The 23,241-nt window shown below is 34.8% G+C and overlaps 1 protein-coding gene across 5 annotated transcripts in view; it reads right to left on the bottom strand.

Annotated features, from left to right (window-relative positions):
• ATF2 (activating transcription factor 2) overlaps positions 1 to 23,241 on the bottom strand; it is a 52,149-nt gene that overhangs the window by 2,904 nt on the left and 26,004 nt on the right. For all 5 annotated transcript variants that reach the window (XM_080600845.1, XM_080600844.1, XM_080600843.1 and 2 more), the window contains 3 exons: positions 15,532 to 15,681; positions 12,708 to 12,914; positions 5,727 to 5,832 (listed from right to left, as the gene is read on the bottom strand). In XM_080600845.1, the coding sequence (XP_080456971.1) occupies positions 5,727 to 5,832; positions 12,708 to 12,914; positions 15,532 to 15,681 (463 nt within the window). The remainder of the gene's footprint in view (positions 1 to 5,726; positions 5,833 to 12,707; positions 12,915 to 15,531; positions 15,682 to 23,241) is intronic.

Raw genomic sequence — 23,241 nt, 5'->3', positions numbered from 1 at the left:
ACGACTAATATTGTCTGATGTCCCCCCCTAGTACATCAGTAAATCAGCTGATGGGTGCGACGCCTAATTCTAGTGATGAACGCTCATGCCAATAAGCAATATTTATAGATTAAAAATACTACCAGATCTCCTAGTGCTATATGAATTCGCTTTAGATTTTTAACAAGTGCTACTTACTGCATTTGCTTAGTAATCAAACAAGAGGCTAATTCTATGTTCAATAATACTTGAGATTGCGAATACCATCTCTGGAAAAAAATGTCATTTATAGCATTGTATTAGTTGGACAATACTTCCACAAGTTTTCAACCCACATTCTTGTAACACAGTAAAAGTTCAGTAACTTCTTTAGTATACAAATATCGTTTAATAAAATTTAAAATTATTTTTAAGATCAAAGTTGTAATATCTTTAAGAAGGTGTTCTCCACAAAACTGAGGTGAATTAGCCCTTCAGTTGCATCATGTTTTCTCATGACAAGAGTTAAAACAGATAAAAAAAATTATTACTCTACAAAATTAGAATATACAAAATTAGCATAATTTAAAATGTCTGTCACACAAACATCCTAGCCACGCTAGCACATTCCAGTCATCTTTTTTGCCCACCCTGAGAATTGCAAAAGCTAACCAAGGCATTATGCAAACACTGACAAGCAGAACTCTGAATTAAAGACTAAAAAGCAGAAAAAAATACACCGTTTTTCAATCAAAATTAAGTCTGAACACCTAATTTAATTATAAGTTTTCTGTATCGCTTTATGCTACTTAGTGTTTTTCAAGGCAGTGTATAAAACTTTTGTGAAAAATACTTAAACCAAATATATAGATGGAAGATGAAGTCCTTTTTAAAACACCACTGTCCACTGTGTAATACAACAACGTAGAAAGAGACACACAGACATAGCCAGGAGACGCACAAACCATTTCTGGTGACATAGCAATAGAACACAGCTTGGAACACTACACTTGTCACTATGTGGCAATGGAAGACTATACTAGTCTTTGCAAACCCTTTCAGGTTTGCTTGAGATTGGCCTACAAGTTCAAGTTATCCAGAGAAGAAGAGAAGGGAAAGGATGACACTAACACTAAAAGCTATCATAGCCTCATTTCCATACAAAACCAGGCTAATAGCAGTAACTGAACTGCATACAAAGCAAGAAAATACAATGATGAAATGAAGTTTATGATGTACTGAGGTTTGTAAGTCATACTATAAAATTCACTCAAGTCCACAACATAAAGATCTTCGAAGCAACCCCACGTATACTAAGAACCCACTCCTCATCATAGCCTGAAAGTAACAGTTCTATTATTGACTGTTTCTGGAAAAGAACGGTAAGGTCAAAGAGGATGTGTTAGTCAGTGAAACTGCATATTTCTTTCGAAGGACTACTGCCTAGATGGACAAGGTAACAATTTCTCTTATAGCCCTACTACAAGGGCAAGTACACAATCATTTGAAAGCATCATACTATTCTTATCCACAAGGCTAGCTATTTTCCAGATTTATTTATTTTTTTCTCCCAAAAAAGAGATCTTTCAAACTTCATATGCGTTAGATAGATGATATTGAGCTAGGTCTGCTGACAATTACCAAACCTTAAGATTACATAGCAACTGAATACAGCAAGAAGAAAACTAAAGTACTTCTGAAATATGTTTGTAATCCTTAGTAGGATTTGTCCATTCAAGAACAGAAAGAATATAAATGAGTGCCAATTCAGCTCACATTATTCAATAGGATTTCACGTTTGCTACACTTCTACTGAGACCTGCAGGATCTGATGTGAAAATAAATAAAAAGGAACACAAGCAAACTTTCTTAAGAACAGAAGAACTCTAGTGCCACTTCCTGAAAAATACTGAATCACTATGAGAGCAGCATATTCTTCCCCTAAGACAGAAAGAAAAAGTACTGAGTGGGAAATTGTGTATCAGTTTCCCCACTATCACATCTTTTCCTCCTCTTCAAAGCTGTTCTCCTATGAATCTCAACCTAGCTGTTTTTTGCTGTTTGTTTTTTTTTTTCCCCGATTCTTGTTGGCCATATCATCCTTATCCTCAAGAAAAAGATGAGATTTAAACGCTGTAAGCCAGAGACAGAGAGGAAGTAGTAGATCACCTTTCAGCCAGAGAAGGAAGATCTTCCATTATTCTATATCCTTCAACATATACATTATTACCACAAAAGAAATTTTTGTAATAACATCACAATGACAAAAAACGTGAAAAGGGCTTGACTTCCTGATTGTGCTCGGCTCCAGAAGACCATACAGACAACAGAAGAAACAGTTATGAGAATACTCATGACCACCAACATACAACAGAAGATTTTTTATCATTAAGCAGATGAACATACTGTGCTGAAGAGATAAAAGCACGTCATTCAGGTATTTTCAGATGCTGGAGTTGTGGTGGTGAGCCTACAGCAGGCAGATGACCATATGAGATACAGACTTAACACTAGTTTATAATAATGGGTTTGACTGAAAGCGTAAATACTTGCAATAAATGCGAAGTAATATTTAGAAACAAGGTGCTACCCTAAAGAATAGCTGGTGTGATTTCCTTCATAGTCCTAAGCTTACAGGAACAGCAGCCAAAAACTGAATACAAAACTCCATTTGAATACAGAACACCAAGCACTGACATAATGGGATCCACAACTCCTTTCGGTCCCGATACCTCTAGAAAGGAAGGCCCATGGTAATTGTCAACTACAGAGGGACTCACTGGAAAATTGACATTTCTAGGCTTCAGTTGGCCTTTGTGAATACTCCTTGCAGTTGTTGAAGGACTGTTGCCTATCTAGAACAGGCTGTAGGAACACAGTGGTTTGAGTTACCTGAGGTCTGAAACTGGTTAGTCAACTTCTACTGTTTCTTTAAAACTAACTAGAGAAAAAACACAAAAACACTTATATAATACCACCTGCACTACAGCCTCTATTTATCTTCCTTTACATTAAGTTTTGTACACCTGTTCTTGAAGATTATGATGTCCTTTTGAAAAATATCTAAACCATTTTTTTTTGCAACTGGAATTTTCACAACACATTTTCTTCTCATAAGTTTTCACCTTTTTCCTGCTCTAAGTACAGAAAAAAAATGAGAAAAAAATGAGTATGGCAGATGAATTTTAGAAATAATCTGGTATTGAAGAACTCAAATGAAAAATAAATGAACAGCATTTAGATTCCTCCTACATATTACATTACATGACACTACCCCCCCCCCCCCCCCCCCCCCAAAAAAAAAAGAAGTGTTAAAAGATAAATTCAGAACCAGTACCATTCTTGCTTTGGGAAATAAAAAAAAAAATAAAGTATCCGAAAACTCAAAAACTGCTACAGAATTTCATTCATACTGCTTCAAAGCGCAATAACCATTTCTCTATTTTTTTTTCCTGTCCTAATGATGCACTTTTTTGAAGCAGGCTTTTGAAATAATGAAAATATGACTCCAAGAACAATTTTCAAAGAAAGGATATCTTCATTGTTGTGCTTTTTACTTGCCCTGAGGCAAAAACATGCTTGGAAAATCCAGAAGATCTTGAAAGTTATGTAAGTAGGTGCCAAAAATACCCTGCAAAACAATAGATTATTTCTGCCTATTTAACTGCACCATAAGTGAAACCCCATTAAATTGTGGACTTAGCAGCTAAAAGACAGTCTGCATGGTATAAACTAGCACCGTCTCAGCAGTGCACAATATTCAGCACTGCAGGAGCTCTGTAATCTGGTGTCTTCAGTTTCTTCCACAGAGACTGTTAAACCACTTGGTACTTTTCCAAAGCAATTGGACTTACATGACATGATGAACATAGTATCTTTATTTAAAAATACTTTCTTTTAACAGTATTTTCATGAACGTATTATCTGAAACTATTATTTCCTCTCATAAATTGTACTGTGGGTAAATCAGTCAGCCAACGTGTTTTCCTAACAGTATTCACATGAAGACGATGTGACAAGATTCTTCCAGAGGGATGTCATTGCAACTATCATTTGTGCTGAACTTTGACTTTCAAAAGGCTTAAAAAAAACTAGGTGAGCTATGCCTCCAATTTTGTTGCTTACTATTATTGTTTTCTAAAATATAGGCTTTTCCCAGTGATATGTATTTTAGTACTTATTCATTTTGCTTTCCTTAGTAAATTAGGAATGTCATAATCCTTTTCCGAGGGCAGAAAATAAACACTATTACTAAACTGTCTGCCATTAGTACTTCAACAAAGAAATCCTTAGCATATAATTAGCTTGCCAGACTTATGTTTAAATATTTTTTATGCAAATTCAGGAACATGTATCCTCCAAACATCAACGTTCAAGAAACCTGCATTTTTTTTATTTTAAAAAAAGAAATCCTTGCATGTATAATGTTATTCCCTAGTAGCTTCTGTATGAAATTATGTTGTTCTGTCAGATGGGAGCCATAATGGCCTCATCCCTGCAGCAATCATTGTTAATATAAATCCCAAACATATTTCTATACTGTTCCAATTTACTCCAAGATGCTATTTTCTGTCTTGTCAAAATGACTGGAGATCAAAGGACCAAGATTTATAAGCTCAAAACTGACAAAATCAGTATTCTAAATATATATGGCAATAGAGAGTTGCTAAATCTCCTGAATCTTTTAAATTAAAAAATATTGCCCATTCTGATGAAACTGCTTACAATGACTACAAGTAAAGATGGTGGCCATTAAGTTTTATCGCAAGCACCTGAGGATCTGTTTGCATGCAATACAAAATGTTCCTTTATTCTCCTGAATTACTGACACTAGCAAATTAAAATGAAGTGGCTACATATGGCAGAAACAATCTTCACATTTACAAATATCCTGAAATATCACTAAATCATAAAAACGAAAGCTGTGGGTTATATATTATGAATGTTGCCTAATGCATTCCCGGCTCAGTTATTTGTAACAAATTTGTGTACAATGGACAAAATTGGCCATTTATTCTACAGCAGCAGCAGCTGGTTCTGGCACTGTGTATCATATCCAAAAATGAAGTTACAAGTCAGGAAAGCATAATTAACCTTTAAAATGCTGGAAGGATAAAAATCAAATGACCAACTTTCAGTAAAAATATGTTTGAGAAAAGAAGCATTACTGAAATTCTCAGTATCCCCTTCAGTATTGCAACTGCTTTTAAAATACCCTGTATATAGAAAAGTAGATGCTTAATGTGGAAATAAAAACAACCTAGAAGACATTGTACAGTAGGAGCCATGAACCTGCATCTGATTATTTTAATAGCTTGACTGATCCTGGATGTTATGGTAAATGAGGACAGCTGTTATATTACCTCTACTGAAATCTCATTACGATAAAGAAAAAACCCACAAGGACCTTTCACTGTACTAGGCTAAGTATAAAAAAAAAAAAAGCTTTATCATGTGCTCTTAATACTTTAATCATATTTTCCAAAACAGGTGTAGTAACCTATAGTCTGTAAATGCTAATTACCATATGCATTTATTAAGCCAACATAAAATCTTCAATGATATATAACACATCAACTGAAATGATTTAAAAATATATTTCTAAATATCCCATATTCATTCCTGCCTCGCAGTAACCTTCGAGATTTTTTTTTAAATCTTTAATGTAATATTAGAACTGCACTTCTCATTTTTAATGCTCATTCGGTTCACTTTGGCAGTATTTCATTGATGCAGCCTAAGGCTATAGGTAATGGAACATTACTCACTATGATAGCCAGATTTCTTCTGCATGGCGGTTACAGGGCAATCTTTATGAGCCAGAAGAAGCTGTTTCAGCTGTGCCACTTCATTTCTCAGCAGGGTGACTTCATTCTAGAGGAGAAGAAAGTTATATACTTTACCAGGCTCAAACTACATACATTTTGAAGGTAAGTATTAAGTTTTATAAGATTTTCAGTTGTTCATTTAGGGGTAAATAAAATTCAAGAAGTTTCCATTTGGTCTCTATATAGCAAAAACGTATACATTTCTTTTATCTTAGAATATTAAATCTTATCTAAAATTTGACTAACTTTATTTTATTATTTTTTTAAAATTAGGAAATGCTTTTATGGAAAATACAACATTTACAGTTTGCAGATGCAGAGTCTACAAATAGTCTCATTCACATGATCCAGCTACTGTAAGACTCTTCTATAGGGTTTTATGAATTCTAATCAGAGTAAACCTAGATTTAGCTAGCCACATTTTAACAGATGCCACAGCCAATGATAAAAAAGTTAAAAAAAAAAAAAAATCAGCCAATGCAGAATTGTTTTTTGGGAACTATATTTGTACTTGGACTTTGGAAAAAAATCTCAAGTGGTGGAGAAGAATTTGGAAAATGTCTGTTGATTTTTACGTTTCTCTTTGGCAACCATGCATAAACCAAGTGTTGTATGAAGGAAAAATTAATAATGATGACAAAACCCTGAAGTGTCAGTCAATACCACTAAAATGGAGTGTAATCCAGGAGACAGCACTTGCAGAATCTAGTGACAGGGCTCATTCCCAGGCTGTGCCTTTCCACTACCGGGTGACCTTGCGCAAGGTCATTTTTCTTCTTGGCACTTCAGTTTTCCCATTTGTAAAATGGAGGACGATACTTACCTTCCCTGTAAAGCTGTTTGATATCTACGGATGGGAAACAGTACATAACCGCATTGACAATCCATACTGAGAACAGCATGGCATTGTGATAGATTCATTTTCATTTAGAACAGTAGAAAAGCTTTAGGTATCTACAGAATCAGCTTATCTGAAATGCTTTTTGGTCCCCATATCTTGTCATGATATATGCTTTTCACAGGTTAATTTCTTTTAAATCCAAGTCTTTTCCATTGGTATGAAATACTTGAAGTTACTTAAACTGTAAGAAAACCTACATGAGTGTAATACATACCACACATAACATAATTGGTAAATACATATGTTTATGCATTTGGGAGCAAGTTAAAGAAAAATAAACATACAATAATTGGATTGAAAATACAATTATGTAGGAAAAAAGATAACTAAAAAGATTCTAAAATAATGAAAATATTTTTAAGAACAGAATTTATTTGGTTTAATTACACTAAGTAATATGATTTATAAATACTGTAACTGAACTATCAGATTTTCAAGACAAAGCTTCTCTTCATGTCCTATCCCTCCATTTAGAGGACAAAAATGTCAAGCCTTTATACTTGCAAAATCCTCTTAAAAAACTATTAAGGGCTAATTTTCTGTTCAGTCATTTTATTGTGCCAAATATCCCTTGTTGAAACTTTATATTTAAAACAAAAACAAGAGCTGAAAGAGAGCCAAAAAACTGACTTCACTGATGTTTCTAATAAAAGAGAACTGTGATTACAAACAAAAAAGGTCACAATGAAAAAAAAAAGGAAAAAACCCCCACCCCAAAATCTCTACCAGCTGTAATTACATATCCTGAAATCTTGGTTTGTTAAGGAAGCACTCTACTTCTACCTCCAGCTCTCAGTCTCATCTTAGTTCACCATGTTATTTACTGAGGAGCCACAAGTCTGGGTGCCAAGGAGGCAGCTGCACAGAACTGACATGGAAAAAAAATGCTGATGTAGTTTTGAGACACTTCTTAATAACGTACAGGAGCAGCAAAGTCCAAGAATATGAAATATACTTCTGTTAGTTTATAGGAACATTGGCAAAATAAATGACCAAATCAGGAAAAAAATTTCAGAAAGTTTCTACCTTCATCTCTCCCATTTAAGGGAGAATTTTATACACAACAGGATATATAAAAATGAAGTAGCTGTTTACCACTGCAAATAAATCTAGTAATTATGAAAAATGGTTGAAAAGGCAGCTTATAGATTAATCTCAGTTGTATTACAAATACTAAGAATTTTGCTAACAAGAACATAAAAAGCAAATATATTATCTTACATTAAAGCAAATTTGAAAAAAAAATGGAACAGCATTGCTATACTAAGTTAAAAAGTGTTGAGGTATACTCATTAAATACATAGCTAGGACTGTTAGCAACATGAACACTGTGTGCCAATAGTGCCATATTCAATTCACAAATGACTCCTGAAAGTAGAAGCAAACACACAAGGTATATGCAATGTCACAGAAAGGCAAGTCAATGGTCGCCATTTACATGTCACCAGCACGGGCCGCTTTTCACAGGTCATAAAAGGAGGTTGACAGAACCAACTTCCATATACTTTGTAGTTTTCTCATCATGTATGTGACAATATTAAGTCTCTCCAACTCATTCAAAATACATTAACGTGATCTTCTTTACAGAAAACAGGCTAACAAGAAGCAGCATATGGAATTAACAATTCAACAGTTGGCATGAAGAAAGATGTAGAGTTTTTGTGCAGGACAAACAGTCCCCTTCATTTTTCAGAAATCAAGTCAAGAGTAGTCATTAATGTTTCTTTAAACAAGCATGAAATATACCTCACGTACTAAAGGAATTTTTATGTTCACACGTTTCAACAGCATGTTAACATTAGAAGGCAGGTTTCTGGAGGAAAGCATATCTGTTTTTACCTGTACTCCATTTTTCATAAAATATTTTCCCTTCTGCAATCTAACTAAGGTATACCACGCTGTGTACAATATGTTTTTTGTATCTGCCGTTTTTTTCCTGGATTCAAAATGCACTTGGAATCAGATTAACCCTTACACTAAGCAAGGTGTTGGGCAACATTTTGAGGTATATTTACCAAGACTGTTAGCAGAGACAGGCAGATATGGGGATAGTGGATCATCTGCAGCTGAGCTAAACACCAGTCTTCCTGTTTCTTTTTGGATAACTTCAACAAGATACCCCTTTGTGGGAAAGGACCTTTACTTAAGTGCATTTCTTTCTTAACCTAGCTTTCCTAAAGCAGCTTCTGCAGCATTGGTACAAACCACCACTGACTGCTGATAACAGAGGTCTTCTAAAACCTGAAAAGACCTCCTAAGGAAGACAGGGCATTCTTCTAGGATGCTAAAGTAACAATAACTAATACTTTGCCCTCTAAAGTTACTAAAGCAACAGTGACCAAATAGAGACCATGTTGCACACTTCAGTATCTGACACCGCAATACCATTGGGTGGCCACTGGGGACACATTGCCACCAGTTCCTTAAGAAGGTGTTACATAGCATACCGTATCTTGCACAAAGGCAAGACAACAGGGTATATAAAATTTAAGATCAATAAACAAATCAACATATGAGTAGAAAACAGTCCACAAAATGCAAACGGTAAATAAACTTGAAAAAGTTGGAAGCATGAAGTAACTTACGTAGCGTATAGTAAAGACCAGTAGAGGCCAATCTAACCTACATACGCTATTGACAGGACGTAATTGATTAAAATTATCCTTTAAGCAAAAAAAAAATGCTTAAAGAGAAAATCACATTCAAAAAATTTAAAGTAAGGAGCTACACTTTTCTCATACAGAATTTCATCTACAGAAAGCTGAAAACTATGGAACAGAAGAATATACATAAACCAAGTAAGGCTCTTCAAAATTGCCATGTACTATTAGAGAGCTTCCAGTCTTAAAAATCTTGACGTTTACCTTAGAACCTTTGACACAGACATTACAAGAAAACTACTGTATGGAAAAAAGTCAAAAGTGTTGTGTGAAGCACTGCAATGCAATTTCTAGTCATTTTTGTATTAACCTACTTTTGGAAATACAACATCTCAGCAAATTCAGCTGAGCAGGTCGTTTAGATATTAAACAAAATATGAACTGCTAAACCCTAACACTCAGTCCATAAAACTGTACTAAGGCAAAACTCCAAACTTATTAAATTTACTATTAAATATAACATAAGTAAGCAAGCATGGGTCATTACTGCCCACTATGCTGATCAGCTATGTTAGCCTGTCAAGTGAAGAATTATTATGGAAATAGGGGATTGATTAATGTTTTCACATAAAATACAATTTAATTATTTCTCTGACATTCAATATTCTTTACAAGTCATTCTGTTCTTCACAGTTAACAGCCTTGCTTTTGGCAGACTGTGAGAAAATTCTTTTTTTTTCAGTTAACTATTCCTTAATTAATGCTTGGAAATCTGGAAATCTTTTGGATTCCAGATATGTAAACAAATAATTAAAAACCACAATTGAAATTTAGATGCAACTATAGGTTTAAGCAATGCACACTGTTAAATAGAACAATACGCTACATGGACAGCCAGTTATACTAATAGTTTAGGAGACATTTAAGATCACTGTCAGTGTTCCATGACGAAATCATGTTTTAGTGTCTGCTGTGAAATGAAGTGTAAAACCTGATTTCCTTTCTGACTTTAGATTCTAATCTCATTCTTATTTCAGAAAAATACTGTTTCTTATTTCCAGCAAGATTCCAGCAAGATTGTCATGGCTTTGGTTGGAATACAGTTAATCTTCCTCACAGGGGCTTGTATGATGCTTCTATGATGGTGTTTTGGACTTCTGATGAACGAGTCAAGGACTTCACTGCTTCTTTTGCTGCCCTGTCAGAGAGGAGGCTGGGGGTGCACAAGAAGTTGGGAGGGGATGTGGCCAGGAGGGCTGACCCTGACTGTCAGCATAACAAAACAAACAAAAAAAACCACACAAAAACAGTACCTGCTACAAACAGCAACAGTAATTTAGAAAAACCACAACTGTTATAGAGGCGAAAATCTACGGCCTTCTTTATGGGACAAAGCTTTTTTTTTTTTTTTGCCTGTGCTATTAGTGCTGCTACTGCATTTCTTAAATAAAAGACATTAGCTTTCTTCCTTGGCATTATCAGGTAGTAAATTTGCATACCTCTAGATGACTGCATTATATTAAAATATCTACAAACAACTCTAATTCTATATTTGAACATGCACAGAGTATTAAAAAGCTGGATTCTTTTTCTGCTAATTAGAAGCAAAAGACTACTATGCTATTTTGTAACTAAACAATATTAGTATTGGTATTACAGTAACAGCTATAGTAAATAAGGTGTGTGACAATTTGTTATCCATTACAATATAGTACTTAAATCATTTTCAGTTAAAAACAGATAGATATTCATAAGTTAAAGGCAGCTCCTATCTTACCAGAAACTACTTTCACTAAGAAAACCGAAATATGGCCAATCTTTTTTGTTCTTTGCTTTTCTTCCTGTAAGTCTACGTTCACTTGTTTCTTAGATTTAAGTTATAGTGCTACATATCATTTTGTAATTAATGGATTTACAGTGAGGGCTGTGACTACATTAAAGGAAAAGTCCACAGACTGTGAACAGGTATGAGAAGACTATGTATTTGCAAGTAATTTAAGTAATGCTATGATGTCATGTCAAAGGTCATGATTCTTAGAACACAGGAAATGATTTCACCTTGTGTACTTAGGTACGAATTTCTCGCGTTTTACAGATTGGGATGCTGAGTAGTTTTAAAGATAGACTAGATATTACGAAAAATTTCTTTACTGTAAGGCTGGGCAAATACTGGAACAGGCTTCCTAGTGAGGTGGATGGTGCACCAGGCCTGTCAATGTTCAAGAAGCATTTGGATAATGCCCTCGATAACATGCTTTAACTTTCGGTTAGCCCTGAAGCGGTCAGGCAGTTGAACTTGCTCTTTGTAGGTCCCTTCCCACTGGATTATTCTAGTCTATTCAGAAAGCTAAAGATGATTGATACGTAGTAATTGTGGTTACACAATGAAAAGTAAGCTTGCATGCCCTACTCTCCCTGTTGGTTGACCTTGGATGTCTTCATCAAACAGCATGAAAGAATACAGAAGATCTATGAATACGACTCACTGAACAACTCTGATGAAACAGCAAGGTAAACTTTAAAATATCAAAAATACTTTCCACTACATTTTCTAAATGAATGTTTCATTTAGGAAATGACATCAGTTTCCCTTTCTTTAATTCTCAAAATACAGCTTTTAAATTTTTTATTTTGAAACAATACTTTGTGCCAACTCTTGTGTGCTGCTGGAAAACATTACTACTAAATGTTAAAACATATTTTCTTAATTTAAACAAAAGGGTCATGGATTGTTTGAAACAGAGAAAAATGTGTTCACATGACAGCTTTCCAATGACTGATAACCTCAGAAGAGGTGGAAAAATGACTGGCAACATACACTAGACTACTATCTTACAGTATACATCCCTCCCTATAGGGTTTATGCACACTCAGAGGGCAGCGTGGTGAGATTTGCACTGCCACTGCCTGTGCTGTACCTGTTCTGTGCACAAAAGAGGCCTTCAGTTTCCAGTGATGTCAATCTGGCACCTTTCACGAGCACTACATTCACTTTAAAGGAAAAAACAGTGAAGTTAAAAAGAACCAAAGGAAATCAAACCAAATGTTATTTAAATAACTCAGACTGTGATAGAAATTAAGAGCAAGGCATTTTTTAAGGTAAAACTAGTAAGTGGGCTATTAAGCCTTTTCTCAACATATCTTGTCATCCTCATTTAATATCACTGTCTGAAAGTTATTTAAAATTGAATAAAGGATAAATGGGCATGATCCTAAAGTTTACACATCTAAAAATCTGAATATTCTTTTATATTCTTATTTTGCTGGTATATTCAATTTAATAGTGAATTTTCAATTCTTATGTGACCCATAAAGCCATTTATATTTCAGATTTCATGCAAAGTTTAAGTTCCATTGATCCACAATCACTGTCCAAGAATGGTAAAGTTTAATCATTTTTACTTGTAACAAAAAGCATACCTGTAACTGGCCATTTAGCGAGCTCAAGTCCTCAGCTTTTTTCTCCAATGACTGTACCCAGACTTTCCGCTTCTGTCGGCATCTGGAAGCAGCAGCCCGGTTTCGCTCCAGAAATTTCCTTCTTTTTTCATCAGGGTCTTCATTAGCAGCTCTTCTTCGCCGACCACCTGTATTTGGCGTTTGTGGTGTAGGCTGAGCTGGTGATGCCTGAAAACAGTAAAAAGCATTCAAGAAGTTGTCAGTGTAATACTACTCACAACTCAAACTGCAGCACCAGTATAAATACACAGCACATCTTAAGAAAAGCATTCATGACACTTCTAAATATATTCAAGTTATACAGATTTCTTTTGCGGAAAGCTATGTAATTTACTGGCACAACCATGGTTTAAAAACTTTTACTGTATTTACACTCCTTACTTACCATGTAACATTAACATTTAACATCTTAATTGTGGCTTTATTTTTGGTTTAAAAATTGCCAATGTCAATCACTTCATGAAGTTAAATTTATGTGACATTTACATTGGGCATATGAATAAAGCACAGAAGCAATACCAGTTTAGATGGACTCTCTCTTTACCAATTTTGATGACACATGATGACAAAGTGTTTACAAACAGTCAACTTCTTAGAAGCCTTTCACCCATAATAAATTTGAAAAGTTAGATTTGGCAGGAAATATATTCTCTACTCTTTACTTTTCCCAAATACCCTTCACTAAAACTTAATCACAATTGAAATACCACAGAATTATTTATTTCCAGTACACAGAAACTGCCTGACAAATGCTCTCAGTGCTGACAGTTACTGATCCCTAGATCTCCAAACAGCCATTTCCTATTTGTTAATGTAGTGTTCCCAACCACTGCACACCAAATTCCCTTATATCCACCCACATACAGTGACAGGATCAAAGTATTTCATTACCTTAGACTATATATTATACTCCCTTCATAGGCGTAGAGAGACCCTAGACAAGGATTTAATGAATTATGGTAACAACATAATGGATCTTAAAATTCTTTCAACAGATAGGACAGACAGAACATAATTGTTTATATGGTATCTTCACAGCTGTACCTGTGCACCTGTACATTCAGTACAGCACAGTAAGAAAGTTTTAATTTTAACTTAAAACAAACAAACCCACAAACATAGCATCTGGCATATCAATTTGCCATAAATTCTAGACAGGTAACAAAAACTCTGGGAACTCCTATTAGATTTTTAGGAATAGAACACTTGCATATTTATTTTTTTTAATACTAGATATTAAGTAACAAAAAATAAGTGAATAACAAGCTTTTCATTTTGAAAATGCTGCTTCAAAGTATTATGACAATATTCTTTTAAAAAACTTCAGGTAGTAGGGGAAAACAATAGCATGAAGAAGGGAATCATCTTCCAATGGCTAATATCTTTCCCTCTTTTGCTCCAAACATTTGTTTTGATATATTATTTGATTACACTGACCAATCTATTAATCTACGTGCTTTCCCTGCAGCTGCAATTTACACCCATGGCTACAGGCATAAAAAGGTTCAGTCCTTCGGTTTCTGGGCCAAGTATATATAGGTTTTATAAAATTGGTATTATAGAATCATAGAATTATTTAGGTTGGAAAAGGTTCTTAAGATCATCAAGTCCAAACATCAACCTACGACTGCAAGTCCACCACTAAACCATGTTCCTAGGCACCACATCCACATGTCTCTTAAATACCTCCCGGGATGGCGACTCACCACTTCCCTGGGCAGCCCCTTCCAATGCCTATCCATCCTTCCTGTGAATAAATTCTTCCAAATGTCCAACCTACACCTCTCCTGGTACAACTTGAGGCTGTTTCCTAGCATCTTATCACTTGTCACCTGAAAAAAGAGACTGACACCCTTCACATTTCTTATTGGTCTTTTACTTAGGAGTAGTGACTACTTCCACTGTCACCCATAATTACTTTCTTAAGAAAACACTTTTCCAACAAGTTTCTTAGAAGCAGAACAGCTGCAGTCCTCCAGGATTCACTCCTGGAAACAGCTCTTTTCTCCAGCAGGGTTCCCACTTCTCCTCTGAGTCAGACCTCTTGCCCTTTATTCTCCTGTTCTCACCTATCACCCCAAAAGGGGAAGACTACCAACCCTAGCCTCACAACCCTCTTTTCAGCACCTGGAAGGACGTTCTGAAACTATTCTTGTAGCAGAGCAGAAAATATCCCTCAAGCAAAGTAACACAACCATGATCCCTGAGGCAGTTAAAAAAACACTAAGAAGAGCGTTTATGATATAAAATATTAGACAGATGCAATATAAATGCAAAATAAAGTAAGATTTCTTCAATTATATATCAACCAGCTGTACAGTTTTCAGTTACCACAAGATTTCCTGTTAATGCACTCCAGAAATCATGAGTTAGTTCTAAATCTAAACAAACAGATAATAACTATTTTGAAATTATCATCTTGAATGACACGTTCTAGAAATATTTAAGGACATCACAACAAACATTCTATTGCTACAGAAATATTGAGGTAATACGCCAGCAAAACAAAAACAGTATAGACTTAGCAACCTCTCAAAATTATGTATAGTCATAAGCAGATAAAATACACCAAGAAAAAACAGTCTGCTGCATAACTACACACTGAGATTCTGCCAGCATTTTAGCAGGGCAGTCCATTGCTCCCTCAAACTTCTAGGTCCTTTGAGCTAGTAGTCTGTAGCACTTATTAAACTTTTCTGTCTTTACTGTTGATTTGTAAAGTAAAGATCTATTTTTGCATAACAATGAAGGAGGCAGGAAGTACACATCCACTGTGTTGTCATACCGGTGTTTCAGTTGTTGAAGTTGCAGGCTGTTGTAGTGATTGTGGTCGTGGTTCCTCTGACTGAGTCCTAACCAGCCCACTTGGATGTCCCTTGGCAGTGTCTCCATTTGTTACCTGAGGGTGCTGCTGGGTCAAGGCTGCTTTCAATCTCTGAAAGAAAAAAAAACAAACAAAAAAACGCATTTTTTCCCCCACATCATGGAAATACTGTAACAATTATAGCATCACTGGAGGAGTTGTGATGTGTGTTATTAGTTATTTTCACTTTGCCAACAGAAGCTCCATCTCTAAAATAGCTGTATGCCTTTTTATAGGCTTTCAACAGTGATCTAGACATATACCTACTAGCAGATGACAACTTGCAAGCATCATAAAAGCATCTCAGAAAGAAGAGGACCGTATGCTGCATGGAGAAGTAAACAGAAAACTGTCTTTGTGATGAATCTTGCCCACAAACAGGTGACTTGAAACCATGAACAAATAATTGTTGAAACTGGTATTACGCTTGCAATGACATACATAAAAATTATATGAACCCCCGAGGGTACCAGGAATACCAGCATAGTACTCAGTAAGCCATGATACTTTGGTTTGAAGCTAACAAATTTCAGTTCCTTACTTTAATTTTTGAGAATTTAATAAAAATAACCATTTTCTTCCACATCCTTTACGCCAAATACATTTGTGTGTAGTTTTAATTAACAGCAACATTTAACTGTTTTTTTGATGAACTCTTGTATCATCATGTTTTAGAGTATGAACAAAATATTGACAAAGTACTAACTATTAATAGAGTGTCTTGATAATGTTAGAGCTAGGCTGCATTTGGCCAGCTCAAAATAAGCAGAGGACTTTGCATCCATTTATGTAGATACACCCTATCAACTACAGCATTCCAACAGCTCTCAGCAATTAAGCCACTGGAATACAGTGACAGCTCTCTCCTACCTTGACAGGTTTCCCTGGCTCCTGTTTTACAATTAAAACAACAAATTGCAAATCCACCTCTGCCAGAACTGCAAAAAACCTGTGTCTGTGATATGGCAAATTGACTCTCTCTGTATTTGAATGTAGCATCTAATCACCCACCAGCAGACGTCCCATTTGAAAACTACACAGAGAACCAATAAAATCCTAAAATTCCTCTGCTGGTTTGCTGGTAGGGAAGCTTCAGACAGTGACTTCTATACGTCACTGTACTAAGTCTCTTCCACAGTGATTGCTCTATATTGAATGGGACAGCACACATTACCCCAGCTAGGAGCTGCTCAAGTTCTAAGTGCTCTTCTCAAAAACAGCAATGTAAGAGATCCCTATAGCTCTGTATGGACACTGTGTTCCCATACATATATATATATGTATATACATCCGTATATATCTTCATATACATTTCCATCAAAGAGATGGTTTGCTCTGACTGATAACCCTTGAAGTGAAATCAATAAGTGGAACTTTTTCAGGGCTTTTTTTCCCCTTTAAGAATACAGGATGTTATATACTAGCAAAATATAACATAATTCAAAAGCTTGATTTTGCAAATTATCAAGTGCCCACAAACTCAAGTAAACTCTCTTTTCCCCATGCATTGTGAGAATTTCAGATTTCAAACAACTTAGATTTTCAAACAACAAAGCCAACAATATAGAAGTTATAGAAACAGTAAGGTTGTGGGAGTTTTTTTTGTTTGTTTTTTGGTGGTTGAAGTACTGGAATAAGACATTAGTTTGTCTACAGACTTGCCAAAACTTTCTTAAATAATGCTGGTTGGGACTTAACATACAAAGGAAAAGAGAACAGGTGTACATTACGTGCGTAACTCATAATGATGGCAGTTTCTAAACACTGAAAGGTTTGTAATAATTGACCTGGCAGCAGCACTGAAATAATTCTGAATACAAACGTGTACATAAAAATTCGGTGTTAATTAAGTTTTGTTCCACACTTCACTTTGTATTACTTTTGTAAGTTTCCAAGAACAGGAAATGAACATTTAGAAAACACGAGAAATTTACAGCAATTCCCCCAGTGCTCAACTCTAACTAAAGGAATTTAGAATAGTTGCAGACTTTAGGGCAAGATAACACCATTTTAAAAGACAGTTAAAAATTTTAAAAAGATGGATAATAAAAATGCATTTAAAAAAAAAATATACCTGAAATTCTTAGCATGCAAACAGTACACTGAAATTCTTAACGCCACAGATACCTCTTAACTTTTTCTTTACTGCAGTAAAGCAAACTCACAGCATTCAACTTATACCTTCCTTGTACCTTCCTAACTCACCTCAGAAAAACAACTAACAAAAAAACTCAGTCCCTGTCTTCAGTTAAACAAGAGCAGAAAGGCCCAAGTATTTTCTTTTTAAGCAAAATTACTATACCCAAGCTCTATGACCTAAGTACAAAACTGGAAAGGTTGATCTGATGATTCCTCGCCTTTTAAAATTCAAACTAATTCTGGTCATTAAATGGCATAATTTCCATAATTACTACCAGGACTACCACAGAGACACATCACGTGCAAATCATTTTTTTTTTTTAAAGGGAAATATAATGTATTTAATGTTTTGTCAAATATCCTTTCCATAAGTTAGCACCTGTTTTTTTCACAATATATTTTCATTTACTATCTGAATTACTTCAGCAGTATTTCTTGCATCATAACTTGCTCTTCAGCAGGACACAAAAAGCATACAGTCAAAATCAAGACTAGGGAGTTACAACAAATTAGTTACGTTGTCTGTATTTCAACTTCTACTGAGGCTTTTAAGGGCATGATCTCTATTTCAAGCCACCACATCAGCAGGTTCTGAAAAGTTACATCTACCAAAAATTACTCAGCCACGACATAGCAACTTATTATATATAGGCATTCTCCTCTTCCACTGCCATGAGAAGTAAAAAGAGTAGATTTCATCCAATTTAACCGGCTGTATACGTAAATTCAGTAACAACAGGCTAACCTCTAACTTCATGGCACTGGAGCACAAACATTTACACAGTATCAGTACAGCCAGTGTGCCTGTTCAACTCTGCTTGCAGCTCTGTGAGCAAGCCTTGATATAAGCATCCTCCACAACAAAACGAAGTCCATGAACTGTTAGAACTACTTTATAGTATTTACTTAAAGCCAGCTATTTTATAAAGTTTCATTCTGCATATCCATTTCCTTAGAGAAACAGTGTGCAAATTCAGAAAATTCGGGAGATGAAATAAAATTAGCACTTGGGTGGTTTTTGGTTTTGCTTTTTTGTTTTCCCCACATATGGCAAGTAACTTATTGTCTAGGTCCATTCTTTCTATCTCTTCATTTCTGCATTACAGAAATATTTGCAAAGTTAAAAAAGAGGAATTTAATGCTATTATATTTATCTATTGTACGTTTAATTTGAAAGTGGCAGAAGTGAAGGCAATACCACAATACTACTAACATTACAAAACACGTATCAGGCATAATGGATGTGCAAACAGCTGAAATAGGACTTTCCACTGTAATGATAACATTTAAAAACTACAGTTTTGTACATTTCGAAGTAAATAAACTCCTTTTGAAAATTAGATTGTTAAATCTAAGCGTAGGTTCTCTGGAAACTAATGCAAAATAATTGGCTTTAGTTTTATATCATGGTTTCAAACTTAAAGTTTCAATAGTTACGATTAGAACTAACCACAAATATGGAAATACCGTGAAAATCAAATATTTTTACAGATTTGCACAAGGAGATATTCAATGAATGTATTTTAAAAGATTCCTATCTCAGAAGGCAATGCTGTAGTAAAATACTACATGGATGTTGTGCTTCCTGTGAGTAGTGAGATAATCACACCAAACACTACGGGAATCTCAGTTTTAAAAATCAAGTATATTGAAACAAATATTAGAATAAATGGATATAAGGATTAATATGCAGAGAAATTATGATAACCAAGGCTTGACATTATTTGCCTATTAGAGGCAAACTAAAAGTGGTATTTTCAGATAACTTAATAGCTTTTAAAGTCTTTATTAGCAAAGTTTTATTGTTCATGTATATCCTTGAAAACAAATCCTCACCGCATCTGTCAAAATTTGGTAGGACTAGATCATTCCATCAAGAGCTCACAGAAACAAGACAATATTCTCCAGAAACAATTTATGAAAAACTCAGATCCATATTTCATATCTGCCACAAAAGCTCATCAGAGTAATAACCCTCCTTCTCCTGGGTGTTATCCTACCATCTGCTGCTCTATTACTTATCTTTATTTTGCAACTAATTAACAGCATAATCTTCTAAATTCAGCAAGTTAATTATCATTATTGTGGTCTTTGCAGCATCATCAGTCCTTATGAAGTCTTGTCTCTCCACCCCCAGAGAACATATGAAAATGAAGTAGGTTGTGAGAGGGTCTGTTTCTTTAGAGTAGGCTCATTAGGTGTTTGCTGATTAGCTCGGCATGTAGAGAGACAGGTCAGAAGAATTCTGCTGAACACAAGGTCCCATGCCAGGCTCAAGCAAGTTAATGTAGGTTTCTGAACATTTGCCAAGCTGCCCTCTGTCAGCCCTCAGTAGAAACCTCCTGCAGAAAGCCTCTGGGTTGCCCACTGTGTGCAAGGTATTTCTCAGTTTGTGACAAAAGGTTTTATATGGGGAAGAGGAGAAGGCAGGGGGAACATTCAGTGTAAGTTAAAACATTTTTTAATTTCTTAAGAAACTTCTGCAATCCACACAGAAGGGTCTGAACATTAAGCTTGCATCCACAATCCATACATTCAAAAAACAGAGATGTGTTACAACTAGGAATAGTTCATGGCTCATACATGGAAAGCAGGTCTTCTCACAAATAGATTAGAAGCAACTCTGTAATACTTAGAATTATGCATCCTTATCATAGAATGGTTTGGGTTGGAAGGGACCTTTAAAAATCATCTGGTCCAATTTCTGACCACCCCCTTCCTATCTGAAAACATTTTTTTGTTAAACAGAACTATTACATTTACTTTTAAGACTCTCTAAAATACCACAAAACTGATCTATGTGTTTGATTTTAATAAAGTATGTAGAACTTAGTATCTTCAACACAAGAAATACAGAATAGTGATAAAAACAGATAATTTATTTTAAGTGTTCTGAAGAAGTTTGGAACTCATTTTCACTCCTATTCTGCATCATTCTCAGTAAAAGATAAAAAGATATAAACAAAAGAATACCAGTAAAAGACAGTTGTGCCTGAATGAAATCTCTAGTCATATCTCACTTGAATTCTGCAAGCAACAGGAGGAAAAGGATCCAAACACTTTCAAAACTGTAGTTAACAGTGCCTGAAAACGTTCTCTAGGAAGGTGTCCTATGCCCATTGCCAAACAAGTCTGCCAGTTATTTTACACTTTAGCTTTCAGAAATCATAATGTCAATTTGTTTTTACTTAAGTTCACTCATAGTTTTAAATATAAAACCGCAGGGTGTTATATATACGATTTGGTATATGCAACTCACAAGTAATTCATCAAAATGGAAGAAAATTGTGATTTTTTTACATTAATAAAAATGTAGAGATTATGTCGCCCAAACCCACATTTAAATAATTAATCATCATGATTATCAGGAAATAATAGCACCACAAACTCTAATTTTATTTTTGTAAAGGTCAAAGTTCTTGCCTTCACTTTAAAGAAAAAAACTTAGGTCTATATAACAGTAGCCTTTTGTAAACAGGTAAGAGAAACATAATTGAGATGAGGAATGAAATCAAAGTACAGGTTACTTTTCTGATGACAAAACTCTAAAACATGTTAGAAATCAACTGCAGAGATGGCTTCTATAAAGAAAGGCACAAGGTACAAACGAAGGGAAGTATCTGTTTCCCTTCTTGGTTTGTACCAGGTATTTCATCCAAAACATACAGACTTGTGACTCCTACTTATGACAGCTCTATATCTGGTAACAATTCAGCAATACGGGGTTATTGCATCTTCAAGTAAAAAAAAAAAAGTTGTTTTAAACAGTTCAAGAATTTTATTCAATCTCTGAAGCAGGTAGATCTGTCTTTAGAATACCTTGAAATAGTATTGTCATACATGTGACAGCAGGAAATGCAGAATACTGTATTAGGAAAGAATGATCTTTAAAGAAAAGAAGGGTTTAAACAATGATGACCAAAAGTGTTTATCACAAAACCCTCTGGAGTTAGAAAACAAACAAACAAAAAACCACAACACATAAGCTTTACAAATGTTGTATCCCCTATATTATAAAGCTTACCTTAATATCTGAGGATGTTAAGAAACTATCTGAGCATGTTGGTTTTTTTATATATATATTTGTTACATACTCTATTTCAACATTTGATAATGCAATATGAAAAAAATCTGAGAGACTAAAAATATATATCTATAAAGAACAGCAGAAAATCTCCAACTAATAAATAAAAATGCAACATCCAATTGAATTCCAAAGATCTATAAAGTCCTGACTCCTGGGCCTTGATTGCTGAGAAGGGAACATCACAGTTCCCTCCATTCAGTTTTCTGCTCAAAAGACAGTAAGAATACTAGGCTGACAAACTTCATCCCAAAATGAAGCAGAAGAGAGGATACGGTACACCAAAGGATGTAAGAAGTGTTCCTGCCTCGTGTTTGTTTAAAACATACTAGTAAGTCCAAAAGTGCAGTCTCCTGTAAATAGATGGAACATCTATTCCATCAACAAATACATCATTTGTTTGGTTATTAAACTTAATTCAATAAAATAGCTTGTATTTCACCTTCAGAAGTGAACTACTAACGAAATAAAAAGTAAACAAGTAGCTGCAAAAAAAAGATGTCTTCTTTTGGCATAGCCAAGACCACAAATGAAAATAAAACTGATTACCAGACCTTTGCAGAATTTAGTATGTAGCAAGTAAAAATATTTTTCAGGAGATAAAAAGGATTTGGCATTACCAGAAGTTTAATTTTTAAGATTAAATGGAACTTTACAGTTAATAAACCATGACATATATACCAACAATGTATTACATGGCATAGTGAGTTAGTCTTTCTTTTGGAAGCTTTTCTGCATAATCATTAAGTTTCTCATTAAACTGCTTTTATTTTAGTAGTGATAAGAAATTAAGTTTTTTATTTTTGTGGATATGCACTATATAAAAGTAAATGAGCATAAGAAATATACATAATTCTGATATTCTTGAATTCTGTTCATGCTTTCTATTAGGAGAAGAGGGAAATAAGAAATACTGCAAATACACTTTTTACAGTCTCGTTTAAAAAAAGATAGGCAATCACTGAAGTGCATATATTAGCTAAATTCTAACGAGAAGACTAATGAGACTGTTAAATTTTAAGTCTAATGATCTTTGTTTTTCTTTGCATTTGAGTGATTGATTCTTCCAACGTGAGATCAAAGTATTCACCACATACATGTGTCTACTTCTCCTCTTTAAAACTCCGTAAGAACAGACCACTCAGTAATATGCTTATGAACCCAATTTCCTTCCCAACTTAGAAAACACTACTTTCTCCTTGATTTCACAAAGCAAAACATAAAAACATTACCACATTCATCCGAGGAGGAAAATGAAGGATAACCTGACAGAACTTGGAAGAGTCAGTGCACTGATGACTAGCTCTTCATAATACTTTTACTATGTGGTGAATGTGGAGTAGTGCTACCACTATACTGGAACCCCATTACTCCAGAGAATAGATGCAAGCATTTTGTCAATATGTAAT

This window comes from Anser brachyrhynchus, assembly GCF_964034855.1.
Source record: "Anser brachyrhynchus genome assembly, chromosome: 7".
Lineage (NCBI taxonomy): Eukaryota > Metazoa > Chordata > Aves > Anseriformes > Anatidae > Anser > Anser brachyrhynchus.
The sequence above is the reverse complement of the archived record's forward strand: the minus strand, read 5'-3'. Positions and strand labels throughout refer to the sequence as shown.